General features: G+C 40.4%; 1 protein-coding gene across 3 annotated transcripts; it reads right to left on the bottom strand.

Moving 5' to 3' along the window:
• Positions 1-15,074: 15,074 nt before the first annotated feature.
• Positions 15,075-19,774, bottom strand: LOC121991929 (probable plastid-lipid-associated protein 13, chloroplastic). Of its 3 annotated transcripts, none has more exons than XM_042546012.1 (7): positions 19,416-19,773; positions 18,708-18,829; positions 18,393-18,476; positions 18,065-18,161; positions 17,252-17,468; positions 15,956-16,008; positions 15,075-15,371 (listed from the first exon to the last, which is right to left on the bottom strand). In XM_042546012.1, the coding sequence occupies exons 1-7, from the start codon at positions 19,641-19,643 to the stop codon at positions 15,285-15,287; spliced, it is 888 nt and encodes a 295-aa protein (XP_042401946.1). In that variant the 5' UTR covers positions 19,644-19,773; the 3' UTR covers positions 15,075-15,284. The 3 variants fall into 3 exon arrangements, 2 of the variants coding, with proteins under 2 accessions (XP_042401946.1, XP_042401947.1); XM_042546013.1 differs by having other exon boundaries at positions 18,708-18,880; positions 19,416-19,554; XR_006114776.1 differs by having other exon boundaries at positions 15,282-15,371; positions 17,231-17,468; positions 19,416-19,774.
• Between the last annotated feature and the right edge of the window lie 230 nt (positions 19,775-20,004).

The following is a 20,004-nucleotide window of genomic DNA, read 5'->3' as shown; positions in this document are numbered from 1 at the left end:
TTGTACCCTTGTCTACTTGGGAAAAATACATTACAAAATGTATCTATTACCAATCCCAAGATTGACACAAAATCCAAAACTAGCTAAATGGTTCAATTGAACCTTGACCTAAAGTCCTAGTTTTGGCTTACTTTTGATATATTTGCCCATACCAACCCACAATGCATCCCTAGCATTGGTTTATATGGCATCTATACATCCAAAACCAATTATCATACTATATGACCCCCAAATGTCATATTTCTTGCATGAAACATAAACCATGTGTGCCAAATCCCTAGGTTTGAGACTCAAATCCATCTCCAAACCTTTTGGCACACTCCATGGCTCCTCTAGACTCCCAAGTAGTACCCACCTGCGATCCATTGGCCATGGGTCCCAATTTGACTCTTTGAGCTCCCCCTAGAGCTCTTAACCTTAGCCATCTTCTTAGATGCTTTCTCCATTATGGCTAATGATTACTAAAATTTGATACATTTCATAATTCATCAAAATGCTATAAACATTAGTGAATTATTTGTATTATCCTATTATCTCACATTTATGATTAGAAAATAATGCACATCGTTGTGAGATAAAGGTAACCTCTACTTAGCCCTTTTTATCATGAATTTCTATCAAGGCTAAGTGCTCCCCCTTAAGGTCTCAAATCAACCATTTTTCAAAGATTTGAATTATGATTTCAATGGTTGACTAACCCAAATCCTCTAACCCTTGAGGATTGATTTTGGTACCCAATAGAAGTTCTTTCTAATTGGGTTGACCAAGTACTCCTTGGGGATCCATTTCCTATCTACGGTCTTTGTCTTGGATTGCCCCCTAGCAAGTAGACAATGATAGGTCTTTTCATTGTTTGGTTCATTGTATCCTAACCCATTTTTCTTAAAACTTGTCCTTTGGCTCCCAATAATCATGTTTATGGTTTTAGAGTCAATTTCAAATTTCCTAAGGGCATTGGTAAGGTAGTCTACCTTTTCCCTTAATTCCCTATTTTCTTCTTCTAAACATGATACGTTTGATCTTGAAGACGAAGAAGAAGCATGCATATTATTTTCCTTAAGAGTCATGGATTCTAATTTTTCTTCAAGCATGCAAATATCATGTTTCAAAGACTTGTTTTTCCTTTTAGCTTTGAACAAGTCATCATTTGTGCTTGAAATAATTTTAATTAAAATATGAGGAGGAAGATTATGTACCTCACTTACCGAGAAGTCCAAATCCGAAGTTTGACCTCCCCCTTCACTTGAACTCCCCTCTTCATCTTCTTGTTCGGATGAGGTGGAGGCTACATCATCAATTCCCATTAGAGCAAAATTTACCACATGATGCTCTTCTTCCTCCCATGACGATGGATCATCCCATGTTGCTTTTAGATTGTGAGCCTTCTTTCCCTTTTCTTTTCTCTTTTTCTTCTCCTCCTTCTTCTTTCCTTCTTTCTTTTTCAAGAGGGGGCAATCATCCCTCATGTGTCCTTTTCCTTGGCAATTATAACAAATGACTCTTCTTGTCCTACTCTTGCTTCTTGAACTCCTTCTAGCATGAGACTTGTTAGTAGAAAAGGTTTTAAATGCTTTTCTCATCTTCCTTACCATATACGCCTCTTGATCGCTATCTATTAAGGCGCTTGAATCCTCGGAGTCGGAGGATGGTGGGGGTGAAGTTTTCTTCTTCTTCTTTTCTACAACAAGAGCTATTCCCTTCTCTTTTGAAGGCTCATTAGCTTGTTCATGAAGTTCAAACTCGGAAAATAATTCATCAAGCTTAATCAAGGAAAGATCCCTAGATACCTTATACGCATCAACCATCGATGCCCATAAGGTGGTTCTAGGAAAAGATTGGAGCACATACCTTACTAGGTCTCGATTGTCAACCTTCTCACCTATTACATGAAGTTCATTTACTATCTTCTTGAATCTACCGTGTATTTGACTCACGGTCTCATTGGTCTTCATGGCAAAGGTTTGAAGTTGCCCCACCAAAAGATCTCTCTTGGCCCTCCTAGATTCACTTGATCCCTCATTTAATTCAATGAGTTTTTCCCAAAGCTCTTTAGCGGAGTTGAATGGTCCTACTTTGCTTAATTGCTCCTTGGAGAGTCCACATTGTAGAGTTGTTGTGGCTTTTGCATTTGCTTGAGCTTTCCTTGCCATCTCTTTTGTCTAATCCTTGGTTGGAAGAGGCGCTCCCGACCCATCTTTTGGTTTCTCAAATCCATCTACAACACTAAATCAATTTTCAATATCATTCATTAAGTAATATTCCATCCTACCTTTCCAATATGCGAAGTCGTTGCCGTCAAAGAAAGGTGGTCGAGCGGTGCTATATCCCTCTTGAAGCGCCATCTTGATGCTTCGGTCGATGGTTAGTTCTTCCGATGCTAACCTCACTCTGAGACCACTTGTTAGGACCTTGACGTCCGCTAGAGGGGGGGTGAATAGCGTCTCACCCAAAACTTTACTTCCTATAATGTTAGTGCACAGCAGAATACAAAAACAAACTAACAAATACGAAAGCTAACCTAAAAACAATAAGGAAGAAGACAACAAACCAAACACAAACCCTAACACAAGGTGTTTACGTGGTTCGGAGATAACTTGCTCCTACTCCACGGCGTGTTCGTAAGGTGGACGATCCCTCAATCCGTCGGTGGATTAGTCCCCGGCAAAACTCCGACTAGCTCAACCTCCTTGTGGGTGGAGAAACCTCACCACAACTCCAACCAAGATCTCTTGGACACAAGGGAAACCTTGAGCACTTAGTGACTACTAATTAGGCTTTAACCAAGTCTAATTTCGTCACCTTGGCCGGCCATACCAAGCTCCTTCTTATAGAGCTTGGAACAAATCAGAACCTGATTTGCCCGTTACAAGTCGACTGGTTCTTGCACCAGTCGACTGGTGCCAGCCCAACGGCTCTCTCAACGGCTCTGCTACAGTGCAGCTACAGTAAAACCCTAAAACTAGGATTTTACTCCGAGTACAATCTCTCATGCACTTGTACCCTCACCCTTATGACTCATTTGACGCTTTCTTTGCAGCTTTGACCTCTTTCCTTCAAGTCTACTTCCTTTGGCTCTCGTCCCTCGAATGCATCTAAGCCCGCGGCTCGTCCCCAATGTCATCCTTCGTGTATGCCTCGAAGTCGCTTCCCTCGGCCCTTGTCCTCGCTGCCTTGTCCACGGTCCCTCGGATGCTCCATCCTTCATCGGACCCGAAGCCGTCAACCTGAGTCACATGTGTCACCTGCAGTCCTGCACAACTCAAGTACACATATCAAATAACGAGGGTAATCCTAACTTAAACCCTTTGCCCAAACACCAAAACACATGGTCCTGCGGACCATTGGGATTGCTCCAACAAGAGCTGCCCAGATGAAGTGATAGAAGATTTCTGTTAGTTCACCCTGTATTTGTTGATATTATGCATAAACTATTCATGCCACTCAATTACATCCAAATCAACCTATTGAGGATCCTAAATTAACGTAATCCTACTCCTTCCTGAGTTACTCAAAATATGATAATGTTGAGTTTGTCATTGCTGAAATCGCCTGATTCTTATTCTGTTGAAAGTCTGATCCATGAGTTTATATTCCATGAGTCCCATTATTGCAACCTTATGTTTAAGAAGGAGGCCAACCACTTCCTCCTACTTGAGGCCTTGATTGAGGTCCCTAACATTCCATGAGGCAATCTTCATGTGGATGAGGACAACCTTGGTCGTCTCAAACTTTATAGTATGATATGCTCAGTTCCATGAGTACCATCCCTGTCCTTGTGAGGGGGGTATATGTGGCCTATCCAACCCTCCCCCAGCTCCAACACTAGTCCCCTAATTTGAGGTGCCCACATGCCCCTCCTTCATATTTTTTTTCCTTTCATTTACTAGTTGATTATGCCTGCAATTCCCCTTCTGGTCTTGCTGAAATGTGGCAATCCTAAGACTCTTTTGTTTGTGAGTGTGATTCTGCACTAACTGCATATTTTGACCGTTTTGATCTTTGTTCAATACATGCAGGCTTTGAACCTTCTGTGACTATACTGTTTGTGCAGGTTTTGACTCAAATTTAGAGTGTGCAATTTCTGACTCTAATGCAGGTTTAGGTTCAGGTTAGTCATCCACAAGCTATAACAATTTATTTTGCAACTGCCGACTCAGTGAAGTGATAAGAGTTTTTAAATCCCAGATGATGTGAGTAGTTCCAACCACATCTGCACTATGAAAACCCTAACTGACACTTGCAATATGTGCGACATTACAATTCTGAACATTTTAATCAGTACCATCAACTTGAAGCACAATATCATTTCCCTCTAACTCATCTGATTTTTGGAAGACCTGCACAATAACATTCTGAGTATCTTGCATAGAAGCATTCTGAATATCTTGCACAGAAGCATTCTGAAAGTCCTAGATTGCAGCATTCTAAAAATTCTAGACTGCAATATCCTGGGCAGCATTCTGAAAATCCTGGACTGGTACATTCCCAACAATACCCTGTGATCCTTGAAAATTATGCACAACGGCTCCAACACATCCATGAGTATCAACAAATGATTTGTGAGGATTTTACTCAAACTCTATTGGTTCTTGGGAATCACGACTAGTGTATGGAGAGTCTGCACATCTAAATTTTGAAAAATCTACACATCTGAATTATGAAAATTCTACACATCACTATTCCCACTAGTTTTCTGAATGTATTTATGAACATATTCTATTGTTGCTTGAGCCAATATAGCCAGTAGTTGTGCTTCCTTCAGTTGATCTATACTACAATCTAGTTGACCCATTGTAGCAATTAAGTTTAGAATTGTTGGTTGCTACTCAGAACACCGTTCTATTTCCCCTGTAAAAAAATTTGTACAATCACAGAACTTAACCTAGCTATCCATGTGCTCTACTGAAGTTAAAATTGGATTGCAAACAATGCTTAACATTATTAATCTAAGTTGCTCTTCAAAAGTTAAACTTGGATTGGAAACGATACTTAACATTTTTACTCCAAGTTTAACCGATGTGATCTTCCTAAGTCAAACCATATTACAGAAGTTGATTAAATATCTATTTCAAAGATTGACTTCCAGGTTAAACATGGCGAGACACTAGATCTTCTTGGTTATGGGATCATCCACCATTTCCTAGACAAAGTCTTTTAAAGAAATTGATATTTAACTTCTTACAGTAACCCTAGGTTTAACTACAGAGACTACAATAGAAACACAAGATCGAAACATAAAATCGAAATACAAAATCGATAGCACAAAATCGAAACATAAAATCGCTAGCCTCTTGTGTTGGTGTTTCAGAATCCATGCAAATAAAACTAACTAATTAATTCAAAGCGGAAACCATTAATTAGTTATACCTTTTTTTGTAGTTAATGTCTTCTTGATCTTCTGTTGTATTCCTCTACTCCTCTTGGACGTCGTGTGGGGGACGATCTACCAAGATAACTCCACCGAACCACTTCTTTGCCTCCAAGAAACTCGAGCCACCAAGAAATGCTAAAATAGGAAATTTCCTTCTCTTCTTCTTCCTCTCCAAGCAACCGACCACAAGAAGATGCCAACTTGATGTGCCGCCGTCCCTTAGGAAGTAAAAGAGAAAGGAAGAAAAGAGAGAAAATCCGGCCACCAACCACCAAGGGATGCTAGGATACAATGCCTCCTTCTCTTCTTCTTCTTCTCTATACAACCGGCCACCAAGGATGAGGTTCTCTCCTTAATGCCACCGGCCACAAAGAAGAGGGAACGGAGAAGAGGATGGTCGACCACACCAAGAAAAAGAGAGGAGCTAAGAGAGATCAATTCAATAATCATAAGGCAACTTCTACCTCTCTTTTTTATAATCCTTGGTCATGGCAAAAAAGGAAATTTTAAAAATAATTAAAATCTCTCTCTTTTAAATTTCCTATTATACATGGCAATAAAAAAAAAGTTTTAAAAATTAATCTCTCTCTTTTAAAACATGTAGATAACTACAAAAAAAGGAAAGATTAATTAAAACTTCTCTTTTTAAATCATGGTTACAAAAAAGGAAAGTTTAATCAAAAATTAAAATCTCTCTTTTAAACATTACAGATAACTACAAATAAAGAAAATTTTTAACTAAATTAAAATCTCTCTTTAATCTTTTGTAGATAGCTATAAAAGGAAAGATTTTAAAATTTTAAAACTCTCTTTTAAAACCATGAGGATGACTATAAAAGGAAAATTAAAAACTTTCTTTTAACCATTGTAGATAACTACAAAAAAGGAAAGATTTTAACAAAATAAAATCTCTCTTTTAACCATTATAGATAACTACAAATAAGAAAAAATTTTAATAAAATTTTGTTTTAAACACAAAACTTCCTTTTCCTTTTCTAGTGGTCGGCCCCTAGCTTGGGCACCAAACTTGGCCGGCCACCTCTTGGCTTCCAAGCCCATGCTTGGTCGATCCCCTTGCACCAAGTAAGGATGTGGCCGACCCATTACTTGGGTAAGAAGTGTACTTTATGGATATAAGGATTTATAGAGGCTACAACAGGGACCGAGAGGAGAAATTAGTTTTGGTCTCCCGATGAACTTGAGCTTCTTGTGTTCGCCCCGAACACCCAACTCAAGTTTATCAATAATAACTCATACCACTAAAGAGTTATTATTGAACTACCGTACCAATCCCAAATTATATTATGGGCTCCTTCTTATTATGAGTGTGTTAATCTCCCTGTGTTTAAGATATCGAATGTCCATTAATCAAATAAGTTACTAACATTCACTTAATTAACATCTAGCTCCAAGAGTAGTACCACTCAACTTCATTGTCATGCTGGACTAGGTCCACCTGCAGAATTTACATGACAATCCTTATGAGCTCCTCAAGGGGACATCATCAGCCTAGATTTACTAGGACACAGTTTTCTTTTATAATCAACAACACACCATATAAATAATATTATTTCCCAACTTATCGGGCCTATTGATCCAACTGAATAAATCTCACCCATTGATAAATTAAAGAAATAAATACTAAGTATATGTGCTTGTTATTATATCAGGATTAAGAGCACACACTTTCATAATAACAGAGGTCTTGTTCTTTTATGCAGTCAATATAAAAGAACAACCTCAAATGGTCCTGCTCAATACACACATAGTGTACTAGTGTAATTTTATAGTTAAAATAAACTAATACCAAATTGCACTATAATCACTCCAATGGTTTGCCTCATTCCATCTTGGTTGTGAGCTACTATTTATAATTAATAAGAAATTGATAACATGATCTTCTATATCACACCAAACACCATGTTATCTATAATATAAATTAAATGGACAACTACATAGTAGACATTTGACCAATGTGATTCTTATTTCAAAATAAATATTTACAAAAAGCTAGACTTTTAGTATACATTCTAACAAGAATGACCATTAGTCTAATAGTGGTGGCAGCATTTTGGTCATCCTTCGGTTTATCTACCTGATAGCTAATTGTATATGCCCCACCAAGCTGCTTAAAACCAAGACTGAGGTGCATCTGTGTTTGTTTATTAGATCCTTAGACCCAAGTAGTTTTTGACATGGGTAAGCCTTGCGCCCCTTTTTTTTTTATGAATGGTAAATTATATATCATCAAGAAAAGGTGTGCAAATCTACATGTCCTCGAGTATCCAGTCAATTCTGACGAAGTGTCAGATCCAGCTGGCTATCTGAGATATGGACTCTAGAAGGCCCATATACATGCAATGTACTCTCACTGTACCATCCTCTCAAAATACATCAAGTCTCACATGTTCTCACTATACTATCCACCCAAATACAATCAACATCATGCACTCCACCGCACTAGCCTTTGAAGATGCCAATAAGGCGTCAATCCCAGCACGATGCAATGTGTGTCCCAGTGCTACCCGCATCCTGCAACTTACTAGTATCCGCATCCTGCAACTCAGAAGTACAAGGCCCACTAGTATCCGCATCATGGGTGTATCCAGCCCTGGTCGTATCTCATCCTCAACCTCGTTCGCTGGTATCACCCTGTCCATTACAGTATCAGCATCCACCTGCTATAGTGCTCAGTCCATCCCCAGTATATAGTGTCACTACCAATCCACATAGGGTAATGAGGGCACCCAGACGAAGGTTGTCATCCCGCAATGTGTCGTCACCCCACTTTTAGTAAGTGGTCAGCTATCAACGAATTTGGCATGTCTTTACCGCGAGCCGTTTGTTGTGAATTAGATAGATCTTTCTGGTCGATCTATGAACCCTCTTAGGCTTTTTGCCAAAGCCCCCAGCATCAACAGATTTGGTCTTGTCCTTACCACGAGTTGTTTGTTGCGGACTAGATAGATCATTATGGTGGATCTATTCATCATCCTCACCTATATCTCACCTTTTCTACCCCACTCACAGACCAGTGTACAATGCCACACAACCACCCCTCTCAACATAATGGCCCCTCACTGCACACTATACAATCTCCCTCATTGTACAATACAAGAATGACCCCACCACACAAAACAAGTTGTGGGGCCCTCACAGTCACATATCCGTACTCCCCTCTTATATAACTCTATCCACGTAGGTCTACTCTGAAGGTGATCGCTCCAAGATAGCCTCCATGCAGGTCTCCATGGGTGATGCGACCCTCCGTCAAGCGACTCCAAGAAGGTGATCGCTCAACAGGTGGGGGCCCCATAGAAAATGCAACAATCTCTGAGGAAATGCCTGAGAGCATCATAGTGCGACAGAAGAGGTACCCATAGAAAAGCAAGCCCCGCTGCAGGACTCCATGGCAGTGCAGGAACATCCGTAGGTGTCAGTGCAGGTCTCCAATGGTGATGTGACTCTGATCACCTACGTGTCCCTCCATAGTCGGCAGACTCCAGGCAAGTAGTCATCTCTCTAGTAAGGCGCCATAAGCATGCGTACCATCTCCAGAGGAGTGAAAAGAGTGTCCAAAAGTGGCCAAAGCTGAGTACAATGTTTTTTTCTCTTTTCTTTCTTTTTTCTTTTTTCTCTCTTTATATATATATATATATCCCTCACATGCAAGACCTCTCCTCACAAAATACAACAGGTCCCCTCAAGTGGCGCATCAAGGTGGCTGGCGCGGTATCTGGTCCTGGCAGGCGTCCAAAGTATGGTAGACGTGGGTCTGGATCCTCCTGAAGACCAGGTCTGAGTCCAACAGTTCACTCTTGAACCTCAAGTGGCTACAGGCCTGCCAGATATAGTGTATCATTGCAGCCATAGCAACATGTTGTGCACGCATGAGTATCCCTCTCCCTCGAAAATGGCACGCATAAACTCGTAGCATCCTCCGGTAAGTCGTCATCTTATGTGTCATGCATAACCAGGCTCTGATATGGTCCCACATCTGTCGCGTCTGTAGACATCCAAATAATAGGTGCTCCTGTGTCTCCTCCGCAATGCCGCAGAAGATGCAGACTCGGTCAACATCCTCAAGGTACTTCAATCGATCCCTGGTAGGCAACCTACGGTGCGCGACTAACCATAGAGTGAATCTGTGGCTGGGCTAGATGTGCTTCTTCCATATTGTCCCTGCCCACAGTGTACGGACTCCAGTATCTCGGAAGAAATCATATGCCTGATTGGTCCCGCAGCTGCTCGGACTATGCTGGCCAAACCAGTCAGCCAGGGTCTGTTGCGCCATCGCTATGGAACCAACTGAGGTGATCATCTGGTCTCGTATCTGGGCTATTCGCTTAAGAAGCGGAGAATCAGTGTGCTTGGCCCTCCACCTCCATATATCCGTGTCTTGTAAGTATGTGTGGTGAACCCATCGAATCTAGAGGGTGTCCTGCTTATCATATATGTGCCATAGCAGTATTCCACGCCTTTAACTCTCTAAATCTCAGTCCTCCTTCTTCTATAGGTTTACACATTTCAAGCCAAGCTATAGGGGGGTGCTTGAATCTCCAAAGAAAACTCTGACATAAGCTATATATAATCTTAATAACTCCAATCGGCAGTGGCAAAATCGACATCCAGTAGCATTCCACCCCTTGCAGGACCGACTGTATCAACTACGCTCTCCCCGCATAGGAGAGTGTGAGCTTCGGTCATGCACTGATCCTCCTACTCAAAGCATCAATCAAGGGGGTGCATTCCACAATCTTCAACTTCTTTGAGGCCAAGCGGATCCCTAGATATCTGTAAGGCATGTGTCCCTCCTAGAACCCCATGATGGTGAGCAGGTCCTGCCTCACGTCCTCCTTAACTCCAGTCATGTAGATACAGGATTTACTCAGGTTCGGCCGCAAGCCTACCATCATGCCAAAGCTCCCTAAATAGCTCATGAGAATACTAGTGGAGGAACAGTCGCCTTGAAAAATAGCAAGAGGTCATCAGCATATGCAAGGTGGGCTATACGGAGTCCATGACACTTAGGATAGAAGTGGAAATCTGCATGTCGTGTCTACTGACTGATCATCCGGGCCAAGTATTCCATGCATATCCCAAAAAGGTAAGGAGATAGAGGGTCATCTTGTCGTAGTCCTCTAGCGCCTTTGAAATGTCCATACATGCCACCATTGACGGACAAGGAGAAATTGGTCGTAGTGATGCACTCTCGTATCCAAACAATATAAGTGGGTGGGAACTGCAACCCTACTAGTGCCTCCAGTAGGAAATCTCAATGTACTGTGTCAAAAGCCTTTTGGAGGTCTATCTTCATGATGCATTGGGGATTCGCTTCCTTGTGTAATTTCGCAGTTCCTGTGCTAGGTGTATGTTATCCGTGATGGTTCTCCCCTTGACCAATGTAGCCTGGGCCAGGTGAAGAAGGTGCTTAGCAACATCAACAAGTCTAGATGCGAATAGCTTCGAAATTATCTTATAGAAGACCGTACATCATGATATAAATCAAAAATCTGCAAGTCGACTAGCTTGTGGTACTTTTGGTACTAGTAATATGAGTGCGTGGTTCCATTGCTTGACGAGCCTTCCATGTCTAAAGAACTCCTGTACGGAAGCCACCAAATCTCCTTTGATAGTGTCCCATGAATGCTTGAAGAATTTGGATCCATACACATCCGACCCTAGGGCTTTTTGATCACCGATGCTAAAGAGGGCCTTTTTGATGTCCTCTTCCGTTGGCATAAGTATCAAGGCTGCTTGCTATTCAGAATTGAGAGTTTTCTCAAAAAAAGGCATTCGGCTTGAAGGTGTGTCCGTGGGATACTAGTGCCGAGCAGTTCTTTGAATGTCTCTATGAACTCGGTTACAATCCCATCCAAGGTGTTTGTGGTACCACCATCTCTTCTCTCAAGCACCACTATTTTTCTCCGCCTATTTGTTCTTTTGACTAAGGCATGGAATTAGGATGTATTCCTATCCACCTCACGGAAGTACTGGCACTTGGCCTTTTGAGCGCAAAATAGAAAATCAGCACGACTGAGTTGATCGGCATGCTTACGGGCTGCTTGGTAGTTTCCTGTAAAAACACGAGTAGTATAGTCCAATTGTTGCATTTGTTGAAGCTCCTCTTGTGCCCAGCATGCTCTTTCTTTAATGTGCTAAAAATGGAGCTTGTTGCACTCTTTAACGTGGCCTTTAAACCTTGCATCTTTAGCTTGAGTCGATACTGTGATGTTCTTGCCCTTGAACCCGATCCTAAGCTGGCCCATTTCTCCTCCACCACGCTGTTGTAAGTGTCATGAGTGGTCCACATATTGAAGTATTTGAATGACTTGTTGATGTGATCCATAATTCCCATTAAGGTGACCAAGCATGGGGTATGATCAGAGATAAAACCTAGCGGCAGAAAATCAATCATCCCTCTTATGTTATGCTCTAACCGCATCTTATTAATCATGCATCGGTCCAATTTGCAAAAGACCTCATTGTTAGACCAAGTGTATTTACAACCCACTTGAGGAAGATCCTCTAGCCCATTGTGCATGACGCAATCCTGGAAGTCGGTAACCTAGTAAGTAGTGATCGGCATTCCACCTTGTTTGTCTTCAACTGAGAGTGGGGAGTTAAAATCCCCAAGTAGTATCCAAGGGGCATCCATACCAGTACCAAGCGTATTTAAACCCTCCCATAATCTCCTTCTATTCCGTATGTTGAGCTGACCATAAACAAATGTGAACATAAAAGATTTCTGTGATGCTTGACAAGTGAGTCTTCCATGTATATATTGCTCATCACAGGCTACTATATCCAAGGTAACCTTGCAAGGGTCCCAAATCAGCAACATTCTACTTCTAGAGGGGCCCTTCTTGATGTATTATTGCATTTCCAAATGATGAAACCTTCTTAATTTCATTCCTTGAAACGCTTGAGCCGTCAATTTTGTTTCCATGATGCCCATCACTGCTAATCTGTGTTTCAGAAAGAAGCTCTGAACTTCTTTCTATTTGGGGCCTTGGTTGAAGCCCCTCACATTCCATGACGCAATCTTCATGTAGAGGTAGACGGTCGTGGCCGCTTTGCCACTTGGTTTCGAGTTTGAACCCTCTCATCTATACCACCCTCATTGCTGCACAGTGAAAAACCAGACTTGTTCCCTGCTGTAGCCTTCTGTTTGCTTGTCGAAAATCTGTTCTTTCGTTGCCCATCATGTCCTTTTGTTCTCTGCTGCTCAGATAGGTGCTGGGTGTTAGTGTGTTGCTACTTGTTACCCTTTTTCTTGACAGGACCATGCTCCTGTATAGCTGCAGAATCCAGCAATGTGTTTCCTGTTTTCTGCATGTACAGACTTTGGTGATAGTCTGATGCTGGCAATGCTGAAACAAGTTGAATCTCTTGTCCATGCAGTACACTGACATGTGTTTGGTTTGCAAGCATATGTCTTTTGGCTGATCTATCTCTGGTCTGCACTGTCCACTGTTGTTGTGAGTCCATCTCTACTGCTATGCCATTTTCTGGATCACTAGTGAGAGTATTGCTATAACTAGTATTAAGAAAGCCTTACATTGGTGATGAGCAGCCACTGCCTCCTGTTTTTGAATTTTGTGAGCTACTTGAATCTAACCTGGACTTTGTGCTCTCACTGGCCTCAAACTGATTTCGAGCTTAGTTGGGCTGACTAGTGACAAGTTCCAGAGCCATCTGATTCTCTACCCTGCTCTGTGAATGTGATTGCTGTGAGTCATAGTTAGCTTGTTGTTCAGCAGTGATCTGTGCTCCTTTTGGTCCAGGTGGCACAACCATGTGTACACTATCCTGAACACACTGTCCAGTAACTGAGGTCCCCATCTGTGCAGTATTCAGTTGTTTGATTACATTGTCCAGTATCTAAAATTCCCAGCTGGGCAATGTTTCGAGAGCAACGTTCAGTGTTTGAAAATCCCTCCTGCATTTGGGTTTTGATTTGGTTTGCTCCAATTGGTCCCTTGCTGTTGGAATGAGAGGCTATGGCTGCATTGCCTAAGTGGTGAAGCAAGTCTTGTGCCATATTCTGATGTAATTCAAAAGTTTTATCTAGATTCTGCTTTTTCCTGCAGTTGAGTTTGTGGTGCACTGATTTTGGTCTTCTGCTACTCACTTTGAAGCCCACTCTTAGTTGGTTCTTTTGTATTTGATTCCTTTGTAGTGCCAACTGGAAATGCTTCTCTAGAGGTACACATGGAGCTCCATATGGTACTTCTTGTTGAATCAATCTTGTCACCTTACCGCCTTTAGCTATTTGTTCCGGTTTCAGAAATCCCAAGCAATAATCAGATTGCTTCCCAGTGATTGGCTTGGCTTGCTGAGATTCATTGGCACGCTGCAATCCATCCCTTGTATCAGTTCCATCCTTCTGAACTTGCTGAGTTTGCTGCTGGTGTGAAGATGAGGCTCCCTGTGCATTGGTTACATCAATTGCAAGGGTCAACTGGGCATTCTGCTCATTTATAGTCCCAGAAGTGGCCTTGCGTCCTTTTTGATCCTACCTGAGATCACCGATGAGCAAACCATTGGTGAGTTGGCGTTGACATTGACCAAGCCGTCAATCACCCAGAGGCAATAAGGATTTGTAGAGAGATATGTCAAAATCTTTTCTAGAAGTAAAGGAACGAGAGAGTTAGAATGATGGACGAGGGTATCCCGGTTTATCCATTCCAATGCTTAAGTCATTGTACAATAAGGAGAACGGAGAAGAAGAGTAGTAGAAGTTGCTTAGGTTTAGAGAGTTATCCCTTGCGCCCGCGAGGGCCGACGACCTTTTATAGAATGATAGATGTGCTCTCGCATTCTCCACGTATTCCGAAATCCATGCTTATATTACTCACGTTTTCTAAAATAAATGATTACGTTGGCCACTTCTTCCGGGTTAAATAGTTGTGTTTCCCATGTTCTTAGGGGGAAAACGACCGCATTGTCCATATTTTCTGTAAGTAATGATGCAACACATTGCTCGTCAGAAGTCAAGTACATTAGTCATCGGTCTGATTCTAAAAAAATCTGTAGTCGGAGGATGTGTGAAATGTCAGGGGGGACTGTGTGGAGTCAGAGATTGTACAAAGTCGGGGATTGGGGATTATACGGAGTCAAAAGCTCGGGAGCTATTTAAAGTCGGGATTGGGTAGAATCAGGTATCATATTTTCATTGACTTTGATCTTCATCCCAATATGACTATTGACTTTCCCTAAACTATAAGATACCCTCTGATTATCTCCAGTATCATATGCAATAATATGCCGATAACCAGCCTCCGCATTCTTTACCATCCCTATAAGGCTGTGCTAACCCCGAATTAGGTACTGGACTGTGGAATTAGGTACACAATCTTTTCCGCTAGACCAGTCTTTTTCCACCAAACCGCTTACTCAGAGTCTCAGACTGTGGTATCTCGACCCAGTTTTTCCCAAATTAAACGTCGACACATGCCCCCCAACAGAAGATCCCGATGTGGGGGGCAATACAACAATTTTCTTAATATCTCATCACTTGAATTATTTCTACAAATTAAACATAAAGATAATCGCAAACCATCTGTCCACTTTGTGAACCAAACTAAAAAACACCTTCATTTATATACTTTTTTACAATAACATTTTTTCTACAATAACTTTTTTTCTTGTCAATTTCGTCCATTAATTTCTCTGGCCTCCTTCCTCGAGCAAACAGGCATAAAAACAAATAGACTTTGAGACCCTTTCACATATGGAAAATAAAAGGTTAAAATGATGCTCTAAGAACAATTAATGCAACAACAGAAGCAGGGTTTTAGTTGCTGCTGAACCAAAAAAAGAAAAATATTTAACCTACAATATTGATCGTAGAAGCAAAATAATTAAGCAGGAGGATGCCTTTCCCAGAAGTTTTTCAACTCTCATGCTCCTAGATCACTGTGTCTGATGGTGCCGATGCCGGAGAACTTTCCAATCTTGTAAGAACATCAGGAGCTCCGGCTGAGTTCCTTGTGATCTGAAGGCAAGGACAACCAGATAGTTTATTCAGTGTTATTGACAGATAAAATTAAATCTGTTTAAATCATTTAGCAAGAACAAATGTTCCATGTATCAAATAGGAAGGCCTTGGCACAGAAAAAAACATTTAGCGTTATCAGGTTTAGTTAGCAAATCATGAGAAGAATGTAACAGATTCAGATGGGAAAGGAAGTACTCGTTAAAAAATATTGCAGGAGTTTGCTTATTGAACTTGAAATATACGAACAAACGGATACTTTTCACTACTACAGCAACTTGAACCTAAAAAGCATAATCACAGGTCTTGGGTTTGCAAAATGATAATCTCAATTAACTTCATTGACTATCCCTGAGGGTAACCGGCCCGGCCACACGGAAATTTTCCACCGGCCACCAAGATAAATCGGGAAGCGCACGCGGCGGCCAACCCAGAAATCTTGGGTTTGCAAAATGACCAATTGTCAAGTTGACATCAAAGACATGATCTGAAATTTAGACTGGAGTATTTCCAAAAATGTGTTCTTATGAATTATGATAGTCAAAGAAAAGCTCAACAAATTATGAACATGACACATCACTTACCAATATTTCATCATCCAAGTAGGAGATAATAAACAGGCGTTGAAAAGTTCCACCTGAAGTGAGATGGTTGATCTCAGAAAATCAGATAGCAGTAGGTACATTGAAAATAAAAATGAAAATTAGGTTGACATCCATACCGAGGTGTATCAAAGAAACATAAATAAAAACATATACTGAAGCTCCAGAGAAAAATAAATTCTAACTGTGACAGCAACTTCCATAATACATCAAAACTCATTTTACATCTGGCAGTGCTTGAAATTACTAACTGATGTTTTGACATCACGTCTTCTTACGTCAAAGGGCATGATACATGGAATCATATACGAGATGGATGCTCTAGGAAATTCTAACTAGAAAATGTTGCACCTGATGAGCTCAGGTTCCCATAGTTCAAGTCTGAAAACAACTCTCAGTTAAGATGCAATGATGCTTACAGTAGAGATTTCCGATGCAAGAATCAAGAATGTGAACATGAGCTAGTTACTAACATTAGTTCCTCTAAATTTTGGCATCTAAAGCTGCATTGAGTGTATATCTCCAACCTACATAATGTTCTCCAAATTTAGTGCTCATAGATAAATTCTTCCATTTCTGTTCTCTCTAGATTTATAGCAAAGAAATGTGCTACAATTTTAATGGTGTCTGTAAAGAAAAATTTGTGCCAAGTGAATCAGGCAAAAGCTGGATAATGTTACTTGCCCCTTCAAAATTCAACTTAGAACCATAGAAACACATCATTAAGCAGCTAAGAAATAGCTTGACTATCTAGAAACTGGCATTGTTGTATAGGGAATTTCTTCAATATTCACACACAAAAAAAAAAAATGTTGCAAATACCTCCTTCAGAACCATAATTATGAGGATCTATGGGTCATTACACTACCTAACATCCATGTTTAACCAGGGAAGGGAAACATAGGGAAACCAATCTGATTGAAGGTCGTCAGCTAACAAAAAAGATCATTATGCTTGTCAAAGGAAACACTATTTTACTCTCATATAGTGTGGATATTGTAGGAATTAAAAAAAATAAGAAAAAAAACACTAAAGAGATATTTGACAGAGCACTTTGGAACCAAAGTTGATTAACTTTTGCCCCAGCCTGGCATGGGGTTGTTCCAAAACAATTGACCTGGCTGATAGCCACATGTGGGTAAGTAAACTTTTAGGCACAGACCCACATAACATCTAAAATTTCATACTTCATATTCATATTATAATACCAAATTAATTATATTTTAACAAACAAATTCCAAAGATATTGTAACTAACTACTAATTCAACTGGAATTACTCAGTGGAATCTTCACTCCGTTTGCAAAGGCATCTCTAATTGGTAGTGGAAGTTGTTCCAAAGCACCCGTTGCTTGTCCAAGTGGCCCCTTCAACTGTTCAGGTACGACCTCTTGACTAACTGTTGGTGTATCCAACAAAGCCTCAACATACTCTTCTTTCATCCGCATATGACCTTCTAATGACAATTTGGTGGTTAGAAAGAACTTGCTCTCTATCTGCATCCAAATTGCACATCAAATTGTTGAGAAAGGAACAAATATTCTGGAAAAAAAAATACAATGTGGCCAATAAATATAAATTCTTTTAAAAAATTCCTGTTTAAACACTTAGGAACAAAAGGCCAGCAGAAGAAAATCAAATGACAATTTTTCATTAGCAAATACTGCTGCTAGTTTTAAGAATAATGCAATACAAGAGATGCTAATCATCATACATGGCTTGTCTATATTAAAATTTAAAGAAAATTAAATGAAACTCTAAATGAAATTTCTGTCATAAAAATCAATGTCAACAAGATTAGAAAAAACTCCAAGTCAAAAGAAATGTGGGGAATTTAATAATGTGCTAATGTGATATCTTAAAAGCACAGAAAATCAGCACATCTAAGCTGAACTTTCACTAGCAAAGACAAGAGGAAACCAAGAAAGTAGTAAGGAAAAAATTATATTACATCATATCAAACACCGATCTCTTATTCAGACCATTTAACTGCATAAATAGAAGGAATATATGGTAGTTAATTCCTTGATGTGTACATATGCATGATAAAAAGTGAAAATCTTTAAACATGAAGACATTTTATTGGTCTTACAGAGTTCAAAAACCTAAGATTTGCTGTGATCTTTGAGTACCCATCCTTTAACAGCATATCCAAGCCTAATAAATTTGCTAGTGTTGTAGGTGATCTCCTGAAAATATTAAATTTTGCATTAGAATGTGTCCAACAACAATTATATTGCTACAGAATACCATGACCATGTTTTATAGCTACTATGCCTCTTATCTATATGAACACAAACCAACTCAAAGAATTAGAAATAATATTGAACGATACACATATGATTATTTTTCACTACAAAAATGGTTAGACACCATGTGTATGACCTCAAGGGTAATATTTCAAAAAAAGAAAATCCTACTCAAACACAAATCTTGCAGCGAATGATGCAGGGCTTCCAGCACTAAACCATTCAAAGTTCCATCGACCATCCAAAAAAGGTGATCTGAGAAAACAATAAGCAAAAATGTAAAAATACCAGTTATTCATTTGTTAGACATAAGCTAAAAGAAATTTGAGTTATTGACTATAAGCAAAAGAGGGAAAGTTTATTTATCCTTCCTTCTACCAACTGCCTCATAAGGTGGTAAATGATTTTGTTGATCCATTCCAAACATTGAAAGGATAAAATCTGATCCTTACAACTGTTGCAAACTCTCGTTACAATTAAACATACGTCGTAGGACGGGCAGTGGGATTCAGTTGCTCGAGACCAACTATTCTCTCATTGACATCAATCCGCTGCATCTCTGTTGTCTTCCCACTGATCAACGACTGTAAGCCACCAGCATCCTTGAACTGATATCATAGTTACATAAATCAAGCCACGGACACTTCAAAGATAATACACTGACAAAATGTAAAGAACGAGAAACTATTTTAGCTTGGTATATAGTATTTAAAATCGTCAGAAGAACAATACAAGCTAAATATTGTTATATAACAAGAAAAATAAATTTCCTTTTTCCAACACAGAAGACACGTAAGCAATAGAAAGGAGGGAAACATCTCAAATCCTCATATTGTACTTTCAAATTTTAAAGGAGTGAAAATTTTGAGCAGGGCTAATTTCATTCAGATAATCAAGCGTGATTTACATTTTCTTAATGTAGAAACAAGAATTTTCAACCAAAAAAGCCTAAAACTAAAATCTGAATTTTCATAGGAAACTTCGAAAAGGAATGGGACATTTTTACCAAGGTTAAATCCCATTTCGCCAAGAAAGCGAAATTCACACTTCGTACAGTATAGTTTTCACTAAGTTCCATCCCATTCCGTCAACAAACATCATTATTTTATGGTGTAGAATCCAAAACAAGCGTCCAACTTTATCTTCTACAGGTACTTGTTGAACGTACAAAAAAGAGCAAAGAAGAGGGCTCACGGCTAGCAGAAGCGATTCCTTGGCGGACAGGCGCTCCATCTCCCTAGCGTAGGCTGCCGGGGGGCCCTGGAAGGTCTGCTGCTGCACCATGGCCCGAAACCGCCCTGCCCCACTGCGGCACCTGCGGAGGGAGGGTCGGACCGATCGGCGGCTCTTCTCCGGAGCCGGTGCTGGCGGAGGAAAATTGGTGCAGGAATGAGAGATCCCAGGGAGGAAAGCGGTGGCCATCGACGATGGCTGATCGAAGGAGGAGAAGGAGAAACGAAATAGGAGCCCTAGAAACGAAGCGAGAGGAGGGAGCTACACGGAGTGATGTGGCGGCCTGCCGTCCTCATCTACGGCCAAGGGCAATTCCGTCCTCCGTGGCACACCAAGCAGTCTACCCTGTACGTGGTGTTTACTTGACGGGAGTAAACAAGAGAAAGGAAATAACTCACGCAAAAAATGGAAGAGAAATCATTACCCTTGAAGCCATGATTACTTGAACCAATACCAGATTGCTACCAGGAAAGAATTATTTTAGCTTAAATTACAATTAATTAAATTGTAGCTAATATATTCTATTGATTACAATTATATTCCATTTTTT

The sequence above is a fragment of the Zingiber officinale genome, chromosome 6B (assembly GCF_018446385.1).
Source record: "Zingiber officinale cultivar Zhangliang chromosome 6B, Zo_v1.1, whole genome shotgun sequence".
Taxonomy (NCBI): domain Eukaryota; kingdom Viridiplantae; phylum Streptophyta; class Magnoliopsida; order Zingiberales; family Zingiberaceae; genus Zingiber; species Zingiber officinale.
Note: the sequence above shows the minus strand (reverse complement) of the source record. Positions and strands in the feature narration are given on the sequence as shown.

Bases quoted from the DNA above. Each gene is read 5' to 3' on its own strand.
- LOC121991929 (XM_042546012.1), bottom strand. From the start codon at position 19,643: ATGGCCACCGCTTTCCTCCCTGGGATCTCTCATTCCTGCACCAATTTT. The intron at 18,830-19,415 runs GTGAGCCCTCTT...CTATGATATCAG, and splicing joins AGGAATCGCTTCTGCTAGCC to TTCAAGGATGCTGGTGGCTT. The intron at 18,477-18,707 runs GTATGTTTAATT...TTGTTTTCTCAG, and splicing joins CCCACTGCCCGTCCTACGAC to ATCACCTTTTTTGGATGGTC.